General features: G+C 50.8%; 3 protein-coding genes across 5 annotated transcripts; 1 reads left to right on the top strand and 2 right to left on the bottom strand.

Moving 5' to 3' along the window:
* Nucleotides 1–244: 244 nt before the first annotated feature.
* On the top strand, nucleotides 245–4,945 carry en2b (engrailed homeobox 2b). Its single transcript, XM_089007669.1, has 3 exons — nucleotides 245–838; nucleotides 997–1,425; nucleotides 3,703–4,945. The coding sequence occupies exons 2-3, from the start codon at nucleotides 1,074–1,076 to the stop codon at nucleotides 4,020–4,022; spliced, it is 672 nt and encodes a 223-aa protein (XP_088863795.1). The 5' UTR covers nucleotides 245–838; nucleotides 997–1,073; the 3' UTR covers nucleotides 4,023–4,945.
* Nucleotides 4,946–5,078: 133 nt separating this feature from the next.
* cnpy1 (canopy FGF signaling regulator 1) lies at nucleotides 5,079–11,523 on the bottom strand. Of its 2 annotated transcripts, XM_089007671.1 has the most exons (6): nucleotides 11,377–11,523; nucleotides 11,011–11,126; nucleotides 8,025–8,225; nucleotides 7,828–7,924; nucleotides 6,815–6,876; nucleotides 5,079–5,570 (listed from the first exon to the last, which is right to left on the bottom strand). In XM_089007671.1, the coding sequence occupies exons 1-5, from the start codon at nucleotides 11,462–11,464 to the stop codon at nucleotides 6,821–6,823; spliced, it is 558 nt and encodes a 185-aa protein (XP_088863797.1). In that variant the 5' UTR covers nucleotides 11,465–11,523; the 3' UTR covers nucleotides 5,079–5,570; nucleotides 6,815–6,820. The 2 variants fall into 2 exon arrangements, with proteins under 2 accessions (XP_088863797.1, XP_088863796.1); XM_089007670.1 differs by having other exon boundaries at nucleotides 5,079–6,876.
* Nucleotides 11,524–15,708: 4,185 nt separating this feature from the next.
* atg10 (ATG10 autophagy related 10 homolog (S. cerevisiae)) lies at nucleotides 15,709–20,273 on the bottom strand. 2 transcript variants are annotated; one of them, XM_089007666.1, is made up of 7 exons: nucleotides 20,159–20,273; nucleotides 19,049–19,147; nucleotides 18,882–18,983; nucleotides 18,067–18,310; nucleotides 17,414–17,505; nucleotides 17,241–17,338; nucleotides 15,709–17,129 (listed from the first exon to the last, which is right to left on the bottom strand). In XM_089007666.1, exons 2-7 carry the CDS (start codon nucleotides 19,145–19,147, stop codon nucleotides 17,003–17,005), a joined length of 762 nt encoding a protein of 253 aa, XP_088863792.1. In that variant the 5' UTR covers nucleotides 20,159–20,273; the 3' UTR covers nucleotides 15,709–17,002. The 2 variants fall into 2 exon arrangements, with proteins under 2 accessions (XP_088863792.1, XP_088863794.1); XM_089007668.1 differs by lacking the exon at nucleotides 18,882–18,983.
* Between the last annotated feature and the right edge of the window lie 7 nt (nucleotides 20,274–20,280).

The following is a 20,280-nucleotide window of genomic DNA, read 5'->3' as shown; positions in this document are numbered from 1 at the left end:
ATAATAATAATAATAATAATAATAATAATACATGTGATTTATGAGCGCCTTTCAAAATTCTCAAGGTCACTTTCCAGTCACAGGATATTTTCTTTTGCGGGTGGGCAGCGGCAGCCACACGCGCACAAAGAACAAATAATATGACAACACACAGACACAGAGAGCCATTCGTTCTTCGGCACTTTCTGTACCCTCTTTGTGACACGAAGCCGTTCTAGATGTATCAAAGCCTCCTTTTCAGCAGTGGATCAGAGTACGTAACTCATTCTCAGCATGCCGGATGACGTGCAAAAGGCGTCCGCTCTCGCGCCGGGCTTGTCGTCATTGTCACTCACGCACTCCGATTTCATCAGAGAAGAGAAGGAAACATTTGGAGGACGGACGACCTCCGCGTTCAAGGCGGCGTAGGAAATCCATTTTAACTTGGGCTGCCTTTTATTTTTATTTTGCGGATATTTGCCGAGTCGTCCGTCGATCCAAGCGAAGGGTGTTGACATTTTGGGGTCGAACGTGAACGCGGGGCGGAGCGATTCGGCCTCCCGGGCGTTCCGGCGACGTCACGCGACAGGATCGGCGAATCCCCATTGGTCCGAGGCGCGCGTCAGACTCGGCGCGGCGAGGCGCCTTCCGGCCAATCCGAAATTCCGAGCAAAGGCTGGCGAAAAGTATTTGAGCGTCGTCGAAAGACAACGCTTTCGACACTTTCAAAAACGCGCGCAGGGGTCTGTTAAAATAACAACAACAACAAACAAAAAACAACTTGTTTTTTTTGTTTGTTTTTTAATCTCCGAAGACGGCAAAGCAGGAATAAGAGCGCATCGCGGAAGTGAAGCGTGAAGTGAGGATTTTTTTCTTCGTGTTTTTGTTGACAACAAAAAAACCCAAAGGTCGTCATACACGATATTCAAAAAAACGGGTTGTTGTTTGTTTGTTTGTTTGTTTTTGTTGTTTTGGCCTGGGGGCGCGTAATCGCCAACTCCATCTGCAAAATACCAGGCCCGGCGGCACCGAGCAGCAAGCCGACTTCGTCGCCCGAGTTCCGAAAAGCCCCGAAGGTCCTTCTCGTCGTCGTCATGGACGGAAAGCTCGGGCGAGAGCCGCCGCGGGACTCCGTCCGGCCTCCCGCGCCGCCCGCCGCCCAGCAGCACGCTCGCGGGAACACCCACTTTTACATCCGCGACATTTTACGGCCCGATTTCGGCCGAAAGAGCAAAGAGGCCGCAGAGGGGACGGGCCGCGCGCCCAAAATCCGCAGCCCGGACGACGAAGCGCGGCGACCGAGCGCCCCGGGAGGAGGACGCGGCCCTCCGCCGCCCGACGACCGCCCGAGAGGCGGCCGAGCCGGCGAGCCGCCCGAGGGGGCCGAACGGACGCCGTGGCCGGCCTGGGTTTACTGCACCCGCTACTCCGACCGGCCGTCGTCAGGTTAGTCGCGCGCGAGCGTTTGGCCCGCAACGGCCGCCTCGCCGCCATTTCGGCGCCTCCGAAAATCCTCCGCGACTCGGGCCAAAGTTTCAGCCCCGCCGAAGGCGAAGGCGAAGGCTCGGGACTCGTTTCTTTTCGGTCGTCGGGACGAAGAGGCCACCCCGAACCTCCCTCGAACCGCAATTGACAAAGCGGGGCCGAAGCGGGGACGGTCGGGGAATTTTTTTCCCTCCTCGAAATCGACTTGGATTGGCCGTCCGAAGTCACTCTCGCCTCCCGTAAGTTATCTTTAGCGTCACCACCACCACCCCCCCCCCCCAACAAAAAAAGAGAAATAGAAATAGAAATGTCGCCCACAATGACATCGGAAACTTGTCGTGCGTCAATGAACACAAAAAATCCGGGCTTTTCTTTTTGCTTTTTTTGTTTTGCTCGAAATCAAGTTGGGCAAAATGCGCCACGACGCCGAAAAACAAGAAGAAGGAAGCGAAATGAAGCGAAAGCAAGTTGAACGCCATTGTTCCCTCCCGACTCCTCTTTGTCGATATCACATTAGCATATTTTTGACAATGGAGGCTGGCGAAAATGGAAGCGCGGCCAGGCCCGTTTCGGAAGGCGAACGCGGGCCGCCCAAAGGCCAAAAGCGACGCAACGCGACGCGTCCCGACTCGCACTCGATGGGCAACTTTGCAGGCGCAATTTACTTTTTGCTCTGCGTCGCGCGCCCTGGAAGCCAAAATCCGCTCGGACAAATGACTTGAACAACAACAACAAGAATTATAGAGGCGGCAAATGAGGCGCTTTTCGCCACTTTGGCCTTCCTCGCTCCCAAAAAAATGGAAAAAGCAACTTTTGCCTTTTCTTTCGTTCGTTATGGATTGGAAAAGCCACATTTCGGGGTCAGACGCCCCCCCCCCCTCCGTGACCCCTCCGCAACGTACAGAGAGCGACGCGAAGAGGCCACTCGGAACACGTCGCGCAGTCAATGAGCAGCAAAATGAGCCCAAGTGGAAAAAAAAGAAAAAGTCGCCATTGATGGAAATTGCAAAAAGAAGAACGGTGGGGGAGGGGGGCTCTGCACTCTGCCTCCCCAAAAGACCCTCAAACGGTCAACAACGACATGACGTCACACCATCGAATTATTATGATTATTATGACTAAGCAAGCACGTTTGCCATCGAATGATTTTGATGACAATTTAAATGTCCATGGAATTAAGGCCCACAATATTTCATCATAATAATACATTTGATTCGTAAGCGCCTTTCAAAACTCTCAAGAACACTTTACAGTCACAGGATTTTTTTTTCTGCGGGCGAGCAGCGGCAGCCACGCGCGCCAGCGTTCACTCAAGCCGGAAGTAACATAAAGTAAAAAAATAATAATAACAAATAATATGACAACACAAAGACACGGCCATTGATTTTTGTGTTTGTGCGCGTGTGTTTCTGTGCGTGTTTTGTGTGTATTTATACGTGTGTGTTTGTGTATTTCTTTGTGTTTGCGCACGTGTTTGTGTGTGATTGTTTGCGTGTTTGTGCGTGTCTGGGTGTTTTTATGTGTGTATTATATGTATGCGCGATTGTGTATTTGCGTTAGTGTGTGTCTTTCCGTGTGTGTTTCTGTGCGTGTGTTTGTGTGTATTTATGAATGTGTGTGTGTTCGCGTATTTGTTTGTGTGTGATTGTGTGTTTTTAAGTTGTATTTCTGTCTGTGTGGTTGTGTATTTGTGTTGTTGTTTTTTTTAAAGCCGAACTGTTTGTGCTCTTCGGGGTTACTTTTGAGAGAGCAATAAAGGTCGTCTCGTCTCGTCTCGTCTCGTGAATATAAAGGCGCCACGTCGCTTTTCGTTGATTGGCCAAGTCGAGTTGGGAAAAGATCTGCCGCTCATCGTGCTTTTTCTTTTTCTTTTTCTTTTTCTTTTGACGAAATAAGATGACAATGTGAGAGTTGAGGGGCAAAGAGGCGCCTCTGTCCCCCTTCCTCTGTCCCCCTTCCTCGATCCTAGTCTGGCCCCGCCCCCCAAGCCCTCCGCGCGCTGCTCCTCCTCCAACGCAAGGACAAACGCCTTGCGGAAGGCCGCCCCCAAAAAATAATATTTATCGATTTGGGGCTGATTTGGCAGTCTTCCCCCACTCGGCGCACTTCCACGAATTATCCAAGCCCCCCCCCGCAGCCGATTCGGCGTTGCAAAAAGCCAAAGAAAGACAAGCGCGCTCCGACGGGGCGTCCGAACCGTCTTGACCGTGTCCCCCCCCCTCCCCCCTCTCCCCGCAGGGCCCCGGTCCCGCAAACCGAAGAGGGCCCCCCGCACCCCGACCAAGGACGACAAGCGACCCCGGACGGCCTTCAGCGCCGAGCAGCTGCAGCGGCTGAAGGCCGAGTTCCAGGACGAGCCCTACCTGACCGAGCGGCGCAGGCGCGAGCTGGCCCGCCGGCTGGCCCTCAGCGAGTCGCAGATCAAAATCTGGTTTCAGAACAAGCGGGCCAAGCTCAAGAAGGCCGCGGGGACCAAGAACTCGCTGGCGCTGCAGCTGACGGCGCAGGGACTGTACAACCACGCCTCGGCCGGGGACGCCGAGTCGGACGGCGACTAGTCGGGGAAATCCGGGTTCGGGTCGGCCCGCGCCTCCTTGACGACCGAACAAAGACGCGCGGCCGATTTCGTTGCTTCCAAAGCACCCGACTCGACGAGACCAGGACGCCGAGTCGAGGCAACTGGGGGAGTCCTCGTCACGTCGCGTCACGTCACGTCACGTCACGCACGTCACGGGAGCGAGTGACGTTTCTAAACGAACAAACAAAACGCCCAAGCCAAAGATTGTCTGGTACCTCAGCTCGCCAAGCTGCCAAGGGCGCTTCGTCCGTCCGTCCGTCCGTCCGCCCGCTCGGCTTTTCTTCGGCTTTTTTGCTTGTTTTGTTTACTCGTGCGGCGGCTCGAACGGAGCCGCCTCGACGCAGCCCGGCCCCAATTTGCTCGTGGGGAGAGGGGGGTCCTTTCGGGCCTTCTGGGGGCTGCCAAGATTCCACTCGAACGCGCCGAAAGAGCGAGAGCGGCCCTCCAAATGGCCAACCGGAACTTCTCTCTTCGGCCTTCCGGTGCACGGGGCGTGTTGATATTTTCGGACCTATTTTGCCACGCGCGCGTCTACCGAAGCGAACCGAAGCGGCGCTTCTCCTCTGAGAAACAAACAAAGGAAGGCGATCGATTGCTATTGATGAGCAAAGTGGCCTAAGCGTCATTTAGGAACATGAGTGTCCTACCGGAAATAATTGTTGTTGTTTTTTTGAAGGGCAAAATCTACAAAGCATTTTCCGGTTGCCGAAACGGAGATCCAAACCGAGCGGCGCACGGTTCGACGGTGCCGTCAATGTGTCTTGACTCGAGAAAGTTCGGTCGAGACACGCACAAAACGTTGCCGTTCGAAAGGGAAAGGAACGGTGTTTTCTATGCCCGAAAGGGGACTTTCACAATAAAATAAAATATATCCCATCAAAGACAAAGAATGGAATCAATGATTCGCTCCTCAACCAGATGAAGCCCCGCCCCCTTCGAGAGGGGTCCAGATATGCAAGTGTTTTTTTTTTCAACCCAATCCAACACATCTTGATTGATATGGCGCCGAATGAGGTCAAGGTCAATTAAAAAACTGAAAAGTCTCCATTGCGATTTTATGTTGAAGGAGAAGAAAGGTCGTTACGAGCATGAAATCAAATGGGAGAGAGTGTGTGTCATCTGGGAAGGAATTTGCAGAAGAATCCAACGACGACACTCAAGTCAAAGCAAAGCAAAGCCACATTTGTAGTCAGTAAAAGCCGTTTGAAAACATTTACGTTCTAAACTCAAAGCAAAGTTATATAATGGAGGTGGACTGAAGGCGCTTCACTTCCTGAGCTTCATTTGGAGTCAATGAGGAAAAATTGGCTTCTGGCCGACGGTTCTCGGCGGGCGCTCCCGATTTGACAGTTGACGGCCCGTTGACGGGCCGCAGGGGCCGAAGAACCCGGACCAAGGTCAGCGTAGCGCCTCGGCGGCGGCGGAGATAAGCAGGTGCGCTTGCCTCCCGACGAGTCAAAGGGGGCCTCGCAAGGTCACTGCAAGGAAGGAAGCAAGCAAGGAAGGCCGGCCCTTTGTTTGGGCTGGGCTGGGGGAGGGGGAAATAGAGAGAAAGATCGCTAGCTCGCTAGCTAGCTAGCTCATAGATACAGTAATAATAACAAGAATACATTCCATTTATAAGCGCCTTTCAAAGTCACGGGATACAGTCACAAAGAGATACCTAGCCAGCTAGATAGCTAAATGATAGCTAGCGAGCCAGCTAGAAAGCTAATGGATAGAAAATAGATCGTTAGGTAGCTAGCTAGCTATAGATTTGCTGTCTATTGGCTGTCTGGCTAGCTATCATTTAGCTATCTGGCTGGCTAGGTAGCTATCTATTAGCGACTGTATCATGTGGCTGTGGGGTGACCTTGAGAGTTTTGAAAGGTGCTTATAAATGAAATTGATTATTATTATGACTGTATTAGCTAGCTAACTATCTATTTGCTCTCTATAAGCTGTCTGGCTGGCTCACTAGCCATCGTTTAGCTATCTAATAATAATAATAATACATTTGATTTCTAAGCACCTTTCAAAACTCTCAAGGTCACTTTCCAGTCACAGGATACATTTTTCTGTGGGTGAGCAGCGGCAGCCACACGCGCCAGCGTTCACTCAACCCAGAAGCTAGCTAGCCAATAGATAGCTAATAGCTAGCTAGCTAGACAGCTAATAGGTAGCCAGCTAGATAGCTATAAAATAAAACAAAACAAAATAATAATAATAATGATAATATCTAGCTATCCAACTGGCTAGGTAGCTATCTCGTAGTGACAGTATCCTGTGACTGTCAAGTGACCTTGAGAGTTTTGAAATCAAATGGATTATTATTATTATTATGATTATGATTATGATTTAGCAAGCAAGGCCTGGCGAGCTGGTGGTGGGGGTCTTTGTGGCGGAAATATCCCGATGGCCCCGCAAGGTGCAAAAGAAGAAGAGCTGGAGGGGGGGGGGGGGGGGGGGGGGGTGACATCAGAGCAATTTCACAGCCGGGCTTGGGATGCCCGGGCCAAGTCCGGGCCTCGCCTCGCAGCGCCGCGCCGATCAAAGGGCGCCGCCGCCCCCGCCCAAAAGGGGCCCACTTAACCACGCTAAGCTCCAGGACAAATAGATTCTAATCTTGTTAGAAGACAAGCGGATGCCGCAACCCGGACAGCCAACTTTGCACCAGATCGGCCCAGGGGCTTGCTAGCTTGCTAGCAAGCAAGCTAGCTAGCCCGCCTTCCAGACGCAAAATCCATCCCAGCCTGCCGGCCAGTCTGGACACAATCTGTCTTTCTTTTTCACCTAAAACTACAACTCGTCATTTCTGACGGCGTCGTCGTCATCGTCGTCGTGGAGACAGTAGTCTGAAAGCAAAAAGCAGAAAAGGCCCAAATGAAGCGGCGCCGGCTGGTATCTTACACTGATACCTTGGCTTACCAACTTGATTGGTTCCCACACAGAGTGTGTAAGGTGAAAAGTGTGTATCCCAAACATTATTTTCCCATAGGAAACCATTAAAATGAGAATAATCCGTTCCCAGGTCCCCATCATTTTGCACTTTCTAATTTTCTAAGCCTTCAAACGACACAAAAAAGACCTTATTGTATGTTTAATAAATGTGCTATGGCATTGCAATTAAACAAATAAACTGTACCCTACAATAAAGTGGTTTTATTGACCTTTGTGATGGTCGTTGATAGCTTGATGGGATGGATAGCTTTTTGCATCAAGTGTCTCAAGGAGCAACAGATGCAGGCAGACACACCAGAAACTTCATGGATAGCTGCTTCCCTTGCTTGTCTTTTCTCTTCAAATTGTGTTGTGGAGCCTGATTGATGGGATATTTTAACCTTGCAGTCTACACGCTGCCTTTGAACTGTCAATAAAGTTGAAACGAGTCCAAATGTCACTATTTTCTTTCCATTTTCTCACCATTTCACTTTTGTTTTTGGCTTCAAGCGCTGTCGTCTTTCTTTCTTTCGTGTGTGTGTGTGTGTGTGCGCGTGTTTCTGTAACCCCTCCCCCGCTCACTGCAGGGCGTGTCCCATCCCTCCTCTACCACGGATCTCGACCAATCACGTGCGGCTTTAACTGAAGACTGGGGCGGGGAATAGAGGGGAAAAAAAGTCGGCGGCCATTTTCAGCTCGGTTCTCTTCCGAGATCCGGCTGCGAGGACCGGCTCGTTCGCGAAGGACACAGCACTCATTGTGGCGCTCCGCGCGTTTCCCGAAAAATAGTTTGTACGCCGAGACGATATTCTGGCCAACGTAACGTTTGTAAGGCGAAAAGTCGGTGAGCCGAGGTATCGCCGTACCTGAGACGTTGTTGCACAAGCGCCGGTGAAGATCTTGGCCGCCCTGGCCGAAAAGAGCCACGATGTCGTCCTCCAGATCTTCCACGATGGTTTCGCACTGAGAGAGGAGACGAGAAGCAGAAGCCCGCTCGCGTCGGGGTCACCGCGTTTGGACCTCAGCCCCCCCTCGCAAAGATCGGGACGGCGTTTGCGCTCACTGCGAATTTCAAGGCGTTGGGCGCTTCAGGCCCGCCAAACTGAAAATGGCGGAGGTCCGGGAAGTCGCCGCTCCGAGGGACGAACCTCAGGTATCGTTTGCGCTGGGTGGCGGGGTCCGCGTGGAGGGCGTAGTCGCTCATGGACTGGCAAACCTCATCCAGGAGCTCGCCGAGGTGAGTCTCCGAGCGAGCCAGAGGCACCTGGAACCAGACCACAAAAGCCTTGGAAGGCGTCGGCAAAGCCGTGCCATGCCATGTCCCCCCCCCACCCCAATAAAGCTCTTTGGAAGGTCGGGTCGGGTCAGCTCAGCTCGCCAAAAGGCTCCGCGGGTCAGCAGTCGCGACCTCCCATTTCCGCCACGTTTTCTTCTTCTGCGCCCCCCGCGCCCATCCAACTCTTTTGACTTTTAACCTGCGCCCAAAGGTTCCCGCCGCCGGATCCGGAGCCCGCGCTCGCCCGCTCTCGTTTTCCGGCGCCACAAAAGAGAGCGCGGCCGCGTCTAGACGGGTCAAGCCGGGTCCCGGAAGGACGGCGGCCCCGGAAGGACGCCCCTCTATCTCGGGTCCAGGGGGGGGCTTCGACCCGAGCCCGCACCTGTCACCGCCGGGTGGGGGGGGGGTCCCGCGCCGACGGGTCACCCCACGCGCCGACGGGTCGCCCCGCCCGGGAGGAAAATCTCGCTTTTGTTTCGTTTCCCCCTTTGAAAAGTGGACAGCTGTTGCTATGGTGACTCGACTTTGGCGGGCAAGACGGCGGCGCAGAACGGATGCTTTTCTTCGGCGTCGAGCGCTTCATCCGTTCCTTTTTTCAATTCCCCGCCAGGTCGTCGACCGAGGCCCCCCCCCCCCCGAAGCCCCCCGCCCCTCCGTTGGGAAGAAGGATCCCTTGAGCTTGACGACGCCATCGCGCTCAGCGGGAAGGACGTCGGCGCTACGGCGGCGGGGCAAAGGTCGAAGGGCGAGCGACCGAGGATGTCCGTCACCCGGGCCCGCCACGATGAGTCTCGGCTGTCGATCACGATCCCGGCCTCCGAAAGCCCGAAGAAAAAGTTAGCGAACACCGGGGCAGACAACTGTGAAAAAGTTGCCTGCCCCGAATATATAAGATAAGAGAACGACACTTTTGGATGTCGCTAGCGCAAACGCTCCCTTGCTTAATTGATGGTCAATCTCCCTTGCTGATCATTTTTCTTCAGGGGCTACGACGCTCGGGGAAAGTCCGCAAGTACGAATGCGGGCTGATTCTGATGCAAATTGTCAACAAATTCTGAAATTCAGATGTTATTTCAGACGCTGATGACACACTTTAAAAAAAAAAAAAAGAAAAAGTAATGATTCAAATTTTGGCACGGAATGCTAATGCTAATAGGTAGCATGGGGGGGCTACAGGGGGGGGGGGGGTTGCGTCCGAGTCATGATCATGCCGTGCTCCAAAATGGTTTGGAATTAAAGGCCTTCCTCGCCAGTGAAAAGGAGCTGTCACTCAGCACCTTGTTTGAAGAAGAAGGTGGAGGGGCTTGGAGGGCCTCGGGGAGGGGGCGCATCGCTTGGGCCAGAGAATAGGCCGCCATCATCCTCCATTCAATTCCCATCAGAGGACGGGGGGGGGGGGGGAGCGCCTTTCCCTATCATTGTCACGCTGAAATCAAGACCCATTCAAAACAAGCACACAGGAGATTGACTGCGCAGCAGTCGGACGGAAATCCAAAAGGATTGGTCGCCAAGCGCCTTCCACAGCAAGAGACCATGTGTCCCACAACAACATCGGAACTTCCCGATTGGTCGCCGCCATCAAAAGTAATAATAATAATCATCCATTTAATTTCTAAGCGCCTTTCAAAACTCTCAAGGTCACTTTACAGTCACGGGATCAGTTTTTCTGTAGGTGAGCAGCGGCAGCCACACGCACCAGCGTTCACTCAACCTGGAAATAACTCTCTAGATATCTAGCTTGCTAGCTAGCGAGAAGTAGCTTGAACGAGATGGATGGTCCATCGACGAGGAGGGAAACACTTGCTTTCTCCTCAGCTTCTTTTGGGGGTCGGGGGTCGGGGGTGGTGTTAAGCGCCCCATTGTGCGACCGCTCATTCTCAATGCATGACTTCCCACCGGTCGCTATGAGATCAGCTCTCGCCTTGCAGCTAAGTTCAATGTCTGAGGGCGTGCGCTAAGCGCCATTGTTAGCGCGGGCAGGTTGCACTTTTGTGTTGCGGTTGCCCCCAGGAAGTCCCACTGTCAACAGGCCAAAGAGCAGCCAGTCAAAAACGCTAAATCCGACGCCGTGCGACGCGCTCAAAAGATGCTCAAAGGGGACGAAAGGGACGAAGGGGACACTGGGATCAAGGTTTTAACAACAAGAATAAGAATACCTTTCATTTCTAAGCACCTTTCAAAACTCTCAAGGCCACTTTACAGTCACAGGATAGGTTTTTCTGTGGGTGTGCGGCGGCAGCCACACATGACAGCGTTCACTCAACCCGGAAGTCACTCAAATAGATAGAAAGCTAGCTAGCGAATAGATACATATTAGCTAGCAAACAGATAGTTAATAGCTATCGAATAGATAGCTAATACCTGGCTAGCTATATAGCTCATAGATACAGTAGATAGCTAGATAGCCAGCTGGATAACAAGATAGATAGCAAATAGCTAGCTAGCTGCATAGCCAGCTAGATACATAAATCAAGAAATATTCACACGAAATGCAGATTCAATTGTATTTTTTCCGTGGCTGAGCAGCGGCAGCCACACGGGCCAGCGTTCACTCGACCCGGAAGTAACTCAAATTGATAGAAAGCTAGCTAATAGATAGACAAAAATTTTCTATCTATCTTGCTATCTATTAGCTGGCTCGCTAGCTATCGTTTAGCTATCGAGCTGGCTATCTATTAGTGACTGTGTCCTGTGACTGTAAAGTGACCTTGAGAGTTTTGAAAGGTGCTTATTTTGCGTTTCTTTTGGCGATGTGGTGGTCCACTCGTTTGACCTTTTTGTCTTGGATGCTCCCGTCCGGATGGAGTCGAAAGCCGCCGACGCGGACGCTTTTCTTTGGATCCACCTGCTCGATGGAGTGAGTCAATTCGTCCACGAGTGCGCGGCAAGCTGGACAAAAAAAGAAGAAGAAGAAGAAGAAGAGAAGAAGAAGAAGAAGAAGAAGAAGAAGAAGAAGAAGAAGAAGAAGAAGAAGAAGAAGGCGGGTTGGAAGTTTGCTCAATTTGCCGTGAAATTCCAAGGCCAGATGAAAATCCCCGGCAGGCATTCGGTCAGAGCGGAGCGGCGCCGGGACGGTTTTGGATCCCTTTCCAATGGAGGACGACGGCGACCGAGCCACCGGTCCTACGCCGGAACGTACCGGAGCAGTACAGCGTGCGGTCCCTCTTGGCCTGGAAGCGGCAGACCACCAGGAAGGTCAAGGTCAACCGGAGCAGCCAACGGACCATCGCGGATGGGATGGGACACCTAAAGGTGGGACGTCCAAGTCTTGAGGACCGGCGACGCAATCAATCAAGTCGCGTCTTTTGCTCTTTGTCAAAGATACGGCTTGCGGGCCGGAACCGGACCCCGAGGAGGTTTGATCAGGCCCGCAGGATCGTTTCAAAGTGGAAAAAGTGCACAAACGACATGGAATTCATAGTTTTAACGAGGTGCGATTCAAGGATTGTCCACTAGGGGCCAGAGTGGTGCTGTTTCAATCAACGTAGAAGAAAACAGCCGTGATTTTTTTCAACCGCGGTTTCATTAGCCGTAATATCATGATCCAAACAGAGAAATTTTCAATGGAAAATGGACAACGTGATATTTTTTGGACACAGATCGGTGTGTTTGCAACAAGTTGCGCTCTTGAAGGAATATATTATTTGACGCCACGACGAGACTCATCACAGCAACACCTGCCATTGATGCATTTGGACAGGCCAAAAGATGACAAAAATCACACGTTCGAAATTCCTTTCTTGATCAATCTCATTTCATCTTAAAGTGCATTATTATAGTTTTCGATACTTATTTATTGTTAAACTTTTGCGGCGTTGGCGAAAATCGTTTGCAATGCATATATGCGAATGATACAAGTCAATTGCACATTTGTTCACGAAACGAAACGAAATGTTTTGTAAAAGGAATGTTCATTAGATGTCATCGTTTTCCAAATGTTCTTTACACCCAAAGTCATTGGCGAAAGACGTGAAACGCGTTTTGCTTCTTTCTAGCACGTATGCCGTCATTTGAATGACATGGACCGGGACCGGGACCGAGCCCGAGGTGAAAGAAATGACTTTGACAGCACTGCTCGATTGGAACCGTCGCGGCGACTTGATCAAAAGGATCGAACCGGTCAAAGGAGACCACTTCCGATTTCTCGACGCTCAATCAGTGGGCGAATTATTAGATTATACTGCACGCGACTATGAATTAAGCGCGGGGTGGACGACGCGTCCGACCGTCGCACCGAATCAAACTTTCCAACAAAGTGGGCGCGATTGTCCTTCCGCGGCGCAAGCGGAAGACGAACGGCTTCGAAATCCAACAAATGCGCTCAAGTCGCGACAAGGGAAAGTCATCGGTGAGCATTTGGGCTTTTACCTGTTTTGGACTTGACGCCAAGTGGCCGAACCGCCTCCGAACGGCCTCGGTTTCGTCCAGGCGACTCTACCTGTGTTACTTCCGGAAAACTTTCAAAGCAAACAATGGCGGGGAAAAGCGAACGACGTGGCTTCTTTTTTATAAAACCGCTTGTACAACAGAGCGTCTATAGCGGTGTTCTCGTTGATATCCCGTCAAACAAGTTCGTCTCGGGAGAGTTATTGCGTCAATCCAAAAGCCGACGCCTTTATTTTGAAAGCGGGTTGACCGATGCTTCCTTTCTGCTTGTCGCGTCCGACATGGACGCCGCCGCCGCGCTAACGCGCCTGACCGAGGTGGAGCCACGTCACCGTAATTCGCCGACCAATGGGACTTCCGCTCACGGACACGTTTGGCCCTCACCCGATTTGGGGACCGCGCCGTCGTTCACTCGTTCGTTTCAAGCTCATATAACTCCAGATCCATATCATTTAGGAATTAACTCTTTTTTTCCGATGAAATAAGAGAGTCTGGGGTTTCTTACGCTGCATTGAGACGTTTCGCCTCCTATCCAAGAGGCTTCGTCAGCGAACTAAAGTCTGACTGGTCGTATCGGCCCTGTTGATATATCCCTAATGTCGCCGCCATGTCTGGACATTAGGGATATAGCAACAAGATAGATAGCAACTAGATAACTAGCTCCCTAGCCAGCTAGATAAATAAATGTAAATGCAGATATTTTTTGTCATTCATTGAACGACATCAATTTGAAAGGGCAGACGATAGAAAGAATTGCCCCTGGAGTGGACTGGACACATTTTGTCGCACGGTCTGCCGGTCAACCACTTCATTTCCATCCATTTCAGTCAGCCACTGCGCGCTTGGCTTTTTCCACTTGAGCTTTTGCAAAGTTTGAAAAAGAAAGTAGAGGACCCGAGCATCGACGGGCGCCGCCGCCGGGCCACGGGAACACTTCCCTTCCATTCTCGGACCAGGTCTCTCGCTAAACGCCGTGACGGAGATTCCGCGGGTTGCGCCGCGGCCATTTGTTTGGCCGACGGGAGTCCGGTCGGGCTGGAAGGCAAAGTCCCTCGCGGGCCGCCGTCAGCGCTGCAAACGGGACCGTGGCTGAGCAGGCCAACGTCTTCATTCAGCAACTGTCGCAATAATCTGCCACGCCCTTTTAGAATCTCACCACTGGAAAATTGAACCCTGAGTGCCAAAGAGAAAAAAAACGGCGGCGGGGGGACTTGGGGGCCACAGAAATTGAAAGAGACAATAAAAGAGACTCTTTTTTCACAATTGCCACTGAAGGCCACTTTTTTTCAACCTTCACCCAAAAGCCATTGACGGATGGACGGCGACCAATCTAGTTTCCCTCCCAAACGCAGGGATGAGAATGACTAATGAGGGAAAAAGTATGGGGTGGGGGGCCACACGCACGTATATAAATATATATATATATATTGCATACTATCAGAATAAAAGTCAACTTGCCAGGTACATACGCAAGGTTAGCCAGCAGCGAGGTTACTGCTGGCTAGCCTGCACACGGCTCATTAGCTTGCCTTGCACGCTTGCTTTCTGCTGCCTCTCGCAGAAGTATATTGATGCTAACGTTAGCATGGAGCTTGTCACGGTGCCATTGACAGTCGACCGTGTCATCCATGGGATTGTTTGATAGCAAATTAGAAGCTGTTCTCTCCACAAAGGCAAATCAATTTGATCGTTTTTTTTTTTTTTACCGGTCCGCTTCTTCAAAAGGGGGCGTTGACCTGTTGTGACATCAACGGCGCCTAAATCCAGATCATCCAATCAAAATGGCGCTTTACAGGAAACGAACAGCAAAGAGCGCCAGCGACAGACACATCTGTCCGGACGTCCTTGGCCCATTTATATCAACCAATAGAAAGGGGGGGAGGGGGGCTAATTAAATCCTGGAAGCTCATATCGCAGGCGAGCACTTGTGCCAAGGGAGGCGTATCAATGTTTACCAACCTTTACAAATGGCAAACAAGCATGTCAGAAGTGGCTAGGCTAGGCTACGCTACGCTACGTGCGTGCGCGGGCAGCAGCTGCTTCTATGCGGGCGTCTCCCACGCAGGACCGGGCGGCCCTCCGACTATTGTGTGGACGGACGTGCATGAATGTGCGCGTTGGCTTTGGGGGGCGTCCCAAGGACGCTTCAATCAGGCAGTCCGGCCCACAAGCAAAATGGCGGCCAACAAGCCGACAACAAATCCCGTGTCTGGCCAATCGTCTTCTTTGTGGACGCAAGACAGCTCCAAATTGCCTTTTTTTTTGCCAGATTTCAAGTCACAAATTTGCGACTTGAAATGGAGTCTGAAACTGGCAAATGGGCCACTTTTTTCCCTCAGAATAATAACTCGGCTCTCAATCATTTCAAGCTGTCCCTAATGCTCTTCCGTGTCTCTCAAGTGCAAAAGGCTTCTGCAGGCTCAAAGCGGTAATTAATGGCGTGACCTTGATGACAAGACACACTTGTGCTTTCCTTCCCGACAACGTCCACGGCAGGTGCCTTGTGTGCACAACGGGGGTACATACGAGGTGGGTGGGGTGGGGGGGCTTACTTTCGACACGCAAACAAGCTCATGAAATGCTTGCCGCCGACGGACAACAAACATCCAAACGTGCGCGCGTGGCCACCCCCACATTTAGTCTGAATATTTCTTATCCGGCTAGCAAGCTGGCCAGCTATTTGCTATCGAGCTGGCTGGCTATCTAGCTCGCTATCTATTCGCTATATAGCTAGCTTTCTATCTATTTGAGTTACTTCCGGGTTGATTGAACGCTGGTGCGTGTGGCTGTCGCTGCTCACCCACAAAAAAAAAAAGTATCCTGTGACTGGAACGTGACCTTGAGAGTTTTAAAAGGCGTTGAGAAATGAAATGGATTATTATCATTATGATTATGATTATTGGAACCCCAAAGCAACAAGTGCTTGAGTCGTCCGTCACTGTCACGTTTGGATGCAGGATGAGAAACAAAAGGGGCACAATCATCTTCAAAAAAAGGGCGGCACAACAATAATCATAATCATAATCATCATCATCATCGTCATAATAATAATAATAATAATGAGAAAGGAAGGAAGGAAAAATGGTCGGGTCCATTTGCGGGTCTTGAGTGGGTCATTTTCGACCGGGCCACACAAAAATAAAATCACTTCCGTTCGATATATGTCTTATTTTGAAAAATGACCGCATTCTCTGTTCCATCCACCTTTTTAAAATTGCATTTTCTGTGTAGGTCTATCTCTTGTTTCTATTTATAATTGTATTTTATTTATTATACTATCTATGCTTGTCTGTGACTGTAAAGTGTCCTTGAGAGCTTTGAAAGGTGCTTAAAATAAAATTTTTTATTATTATTATTATTGTTGTCAAAGTCTGTCAGTCTTAACACAGGTGAAGGTGGATTAGTCAAACAAGTACGTACTGTCCATCCAAAAAACCTTTGGATCAAGTTTTAATGTGAAGGGGAAAGAGGCCCAGCCAGGAGAAGGAAAAGGAGCCTCCGACTTTCAAAACAAAATGTCATTGATTGACAGTATCGGGATGCCCATTCGGCAAAACGCGCGCTTGTCGTTTTCGTGCACTTTATGTTGGCGGCCTATCTTATTTTGAAGGCCAAACGCCAGCGTCACGACAGGAAAAGGTCCCGGCCAGGCCCGGCAGGACCTTCGTTCCATCTTGTCGCGATTTATGTTTGGGATGATTATCGCGCCGCAAATTGTGTTTCGAGTCTCAAGTCAAGTCCTTCAAGGGCGCTCCCTGAAAATATTGTCGGACACGAAACGGCCGCGCGGGGTGAAAAAGGGGCTCGGGGACCAGTTTGAAAGGACCGAGACGAGGGCGCTCGCTCATTTCCTCGCTCCCGCGATAAACAGCGCCATCTAGTGGTCATCAACGCGCACACACTTTTCTATGCTTGACGAGCTGTTGCAAGATCAACAATAATCATAATCATCATCATCATCCATTTCATTTCTAAGCGCCTTTTAAAACTCTCAAGGGCACTTTACAGTCACAGGGTACGTTTTTTGTGGGCGAGCAGCGGCAGCCACGCGCGCCGGCGTTCACTCAACCCGGAATAACTCAAATAGATAGCAAACTAGCTAGCTAATAGCTAGCTAGCTAGGCCTTCACTCAACCCGGAAGTAACTGAGAATAGCTATCTAGCTAGTTTCTTATCTTCCTTTGGGCTTTTCCTTTCAGGGGTTGCCACAGACCAATCAGTGTCCTCCATCAACTGTGACGCTCTTGTCTCCAACGCCAATTTGCCACCTTTTCATGCTCCGATCAGCGACTTGCTGCCACTCGATGACTTTGGAGGTCCACGGCCGCTGACGGGGGAGTAGGTACAGGTGGTCCGAGTGGTCCGAGTGGTCCGGATGCTCAAGAGCGCTGATGAGAGGCTTGGGGTGGAGTGGCGGGAGGCCCCAGGCTGGAGTATTTCAGGGAAAGGTCCAAAGCCACCAAGGGGCCCACCACGCTCAGCCATGTCACCATGTAGTTCTTCTGCCTGCAGAGGCGCAACAACACAAATTAGGGACCGTCCGGACGGCCTTGACGCCTTCCCTCCCCCCCACCCCAAAAAAAATGAAATAAAATACAAAATTCTTATCCATCTTACCCAGGTGGCGCTCTTTGCAGCTGCAAGACGGGTCTCATGAATTCCTCCGTTTTGCAGGGATGCAGCATGAAGAAAGGCTGACCGAGCAGCGGATGCTCCTGAGGGAGGACCGCAAACGCAAAGGTCGGTCCGTCCGGGTCAAAGGTCGCCAGGCATGAAAAACCCAAGTCTACCTGCTGCGTGACGGCGGTCAGCGGGTCGCGCCGTCGCCTCAACTTTGGATGGACGCAAGGCCACAATTGGGCCAGAGAAAGGCTCCGCCCCTCTGACACAAGGAGGAAAAGCGCAAAGGATCTCAGTCATTCTTCACTTGTTTTTTGGCGGATATACAATCTGATAGTTATTATTTGATCAACCGTTTTGCTCATGATATAATTTAATCATTGATCCATTACCGGTAATTACGTAATTAATGGTGGATTTATTTTGGTGGGTATTGCTTATTTAATAAATTAAATTGTTTCCTTCTTTTTTGTGGCTACTGCCTATTCATGTTACTTCCGGGTTGAGTGAACGCCGGCGGCCGCGTGTGGCTGCCGCTGCTCACCCACGGAAAAAATATCCTGTGGCTGTAAATAATATAAATCCATCTGATTGCTAAGCGCTTTTCAAAACTCTCAAGGTCACAGGATATTTTTTCTCTAGGTGAGCAGCGGCGGCCACACGCGCCAGCGTTCACTCAACCCGGAAGTAACTCAAATAGAAAGCAAGCTAGCTAGCGAGCGAAAAGATAGTTAACGGCGAGCGAAACGATAGCTAATAGCTAGCAAAAAGATAGCTGATGGCTAGCGAATAGATAGCTAATAACATTTTGGCGAGAACTCACCGAGAGTGGAAGCTCGGAAATAGAGCACGGGCGTCATGTAGCTGCAGGAATACAAGACGTGGTACTCCAAGCGAAGCAGGCCACCGCTGCCTCCAGAGACGGCCAGGTCGTCGTCGACGGGGTCCAGGTCGTCGTCGACGGGGTCCAGGTCGTCGTCAACGAGGTCCAGGTCGTCGTCGACGGTGTCCAGGTCGTCGTCAACGCGGTCCAGGCCGTCAACGTCCACTCGGCCAGTGGCGGCAGCCTGGCAAGAAGACGGCAAGAGTGTTTGGAAGCGGGACCCCCTCCAAATTGACTCCCAAAACGCCATCCTTTCGTTTTCATCAGCCAGTCCATCACGGAGGCCAATGACCCGCAACCCCAAATATGAACTGCCGCTGCGTTACTTGCGAGTAGAGTGAACGCTGGCGCGAATGGCTGCCGCAGCTCACTCGCACAAAAGAAAATGCTGTGACTGTAAAGTGTCTTTGAGAGTTTTGAAAGGCGCTTCGAAATTTAATGTATTCTTCTTCTTATTATTATTATTATCTGGCTAGCTATCTAGCTATTTAGCTGGCTACCTAGCTAGCTATCTACTTGCTGTCTATTAGCTATCTATCTGGCTAACTTTCTATCTATTTGAATTACTCCAACTTGAGAGAACGCTGGCGCGTGTGGCTGCCGCTGCTCACCCACAGAAAGGAAAATGTATTCTGTGACTGTAAAGTGTCGTTGAGAGTTTTGAAAGGCGCTTAGAAATGAAAAGTATGATTGTTCTAATAATTTGTCCGATGTGGAAAGAGAAAAAGGGTCGGGCCCCTTTTTGCGCTGTTCACCTGTTGCGGTGGACGCTTGTTGCCGCCGCGGCAAGAAGCGTCCGCGGGACGGCCGGAGACCCGGACCAGAGCCGTCTTTGTCATGTAGCCCTCCTCGGAGCCCTAAAGAGGAGCCCGGGCCAGTCAGGGGCGCGAGCCAGGCCCACGAGCCGGCCCCGATTCCTCACCTGGAGGCTCTGCCACCTCCAGCCGTCCCTCAAGTGATCCGACAGCTTCAGGAAGAGTTGACAGCACTGACGGAAGCTCTCCTCCCCCTCCATCGCCATCTATCAACAGATCAATCATTCACCGTATAAAGCGCGTGTGTGGAAACAGAAGAGATCGGCAAACAGCAAGAACAGGATCAATGGAACAATGATGGCATTTTTATGGGGGTTTTTGCCATTAAACTCGACCAAATGCACATGAAAAACATCTTTTTTCACCGTTTTTTTTTTTTCTTTTCAACTTTTGGCCCAAAACACCACTAAAATGTTGGCGCAATGCAACAAAAGTGGAAGGAAAAAAGTGTGTATACTCTCAAACTTTACTGTCTTCAGAGAGTACTTCAAAACTTTATAATTAAATGTCATTCTTACGTGTAAAGATGGAAATATGATACTCAATTCTGTGTATTTATTTAATTAGTGACATTCGGTGTATTAGCTCTCTAGCTAGCTATCTTTTGGCTATATAGCTATGTGGGTGGCTTGCTATCTAGCTATTACCTAGCTTTTCTCTCTATTTGAGTTATTCTGGGTTGTTTGCTATCTATTAGCTAGCTCCTAGCCGGCTAGCTTTCTGTCTATTGACTTCCGGGTTGAGTGCACACTGGCGCGTGTGGCTGCCGCTGCTCACCCACAAAAAAACATCATCCTGTGACTGTAAAGTGACCTTGAGAGTTTTGAAAGGCGCTTAGAAATGAAATGTATGATTATTAATATTGAAGATGTCGCTTTTCGAGGAGACGTCGTTCCGACCTCCCAACGCCAGGGGGCGAAAAAGGGAACTTCGTCGAAATGCCGACGACAGCACGATCTCAAAACAGAGAATCAAACGCTCAAAACAAAGCAGCGGGACGCGCGAATAATAACAATAAGAATACATTTAATTGATAAGCGCCATCCAAAACCCTCAAAGGCACTTTACAGGATCCGTTTTCCTGCGAATGGCAAACGAAGTCACTCGCGTGCGATAAACGTTCGCGTTTTCGAGTGACAACGTCCCCCGAAATGCGTTTCGCGACGGCTTCGAAAGCATTTCCGGCTTCCGTTTTCGGCGTTCGGGTCGCGACTCACCGTCGGCGGACTTTTGACGAGCGCGAAGCGCACAAAGCGAGCGACGACTGGAGATCCGATCGCGTGACGAGCCCAACCCGGAAACGTCGCCGCCACCGGGCCGCGTTCGCTGAAAATCGGAA

This window comes from Hippocampus bargibanti, linkage group LG11 (genome assembly GCF_051943395.1).
Source record: "Hippocampus bargibanti isolate YZ-2025 linkage group LG11, ASM5194339v1, whole genome shotgun sequence".
NCBI classification, from domain to species: domain Eukaryota; kingdom Metazoa; phylum Chordata; class Actinopteri; order Syngnathiformes; family Syngnathidae; genus Hippocampus; species Hippocampus bargibanti.
Note: the sequence above shows the minus strand (reverse complement) of the source record. Positions and strands in the feature narration are given on the sequence as shown.

Bases quoted from the DNA above. Each gene is read 5' to 3' on its own strand.
- en2b (XM_089007669.1), top strand. From the start codon at position 1,074: ATGGACGGAAAGCTCGGGCGAGAGCCGCCGCGGGACTCCGTCCGGCCT. The intron at 1,426-3,702 runs GTTAGTCGCGCG...CTCTCCCCGCAG, and splicing joins CTCCGACCGGCCGTCGTCAG to GGCCCCGGTCCCGCAAACCG.
- cnpy1 (XM_089007670.1), bottom strand. From the start codon at position 11,464: ATGGTCCGTTGGCTGCTCCGGTTGACCTTGACCTTCCTGGTGGTCTGC. The intron at 8,226-11,010 runs GTCAAACGAGTG...GTCTGGTTCCAG, and splicing joins GGAGCATCCAAGACAAAAAG to GTGCCTCTGGCTCGCTCGGA. The intron at 6,877-7,827 runs GTACGGCGATAC...TTTTGCTTTCAG, and splicing joins CTTGTGCAACAACGTCTCAG to ACTACTGTCTCCACGACGAC.
- atg10 (XM_089007666.1), bottom strand. From the start codon at position 19,147: ATGGCGATGGAGGGGGAGGAGAGCTTCCGTCAGTGCTGTCAACTCTTC. The intron at 18,984-19,048 runs GTGAGGAATCGG...GCTCCTCTTTAG, and splicing joins GGAGGTGGCAGAGCCTCCAG to GGCTCCGAGGAGGGCTACAT. The intron at 17,506-18,066 runs GTGAGTTCTCGC...TCCTTGTGTCAG, and splicing joins TTTCCGAGCTTCCACTCTCG to AGGGGCGGAGCCTTTCTCTG.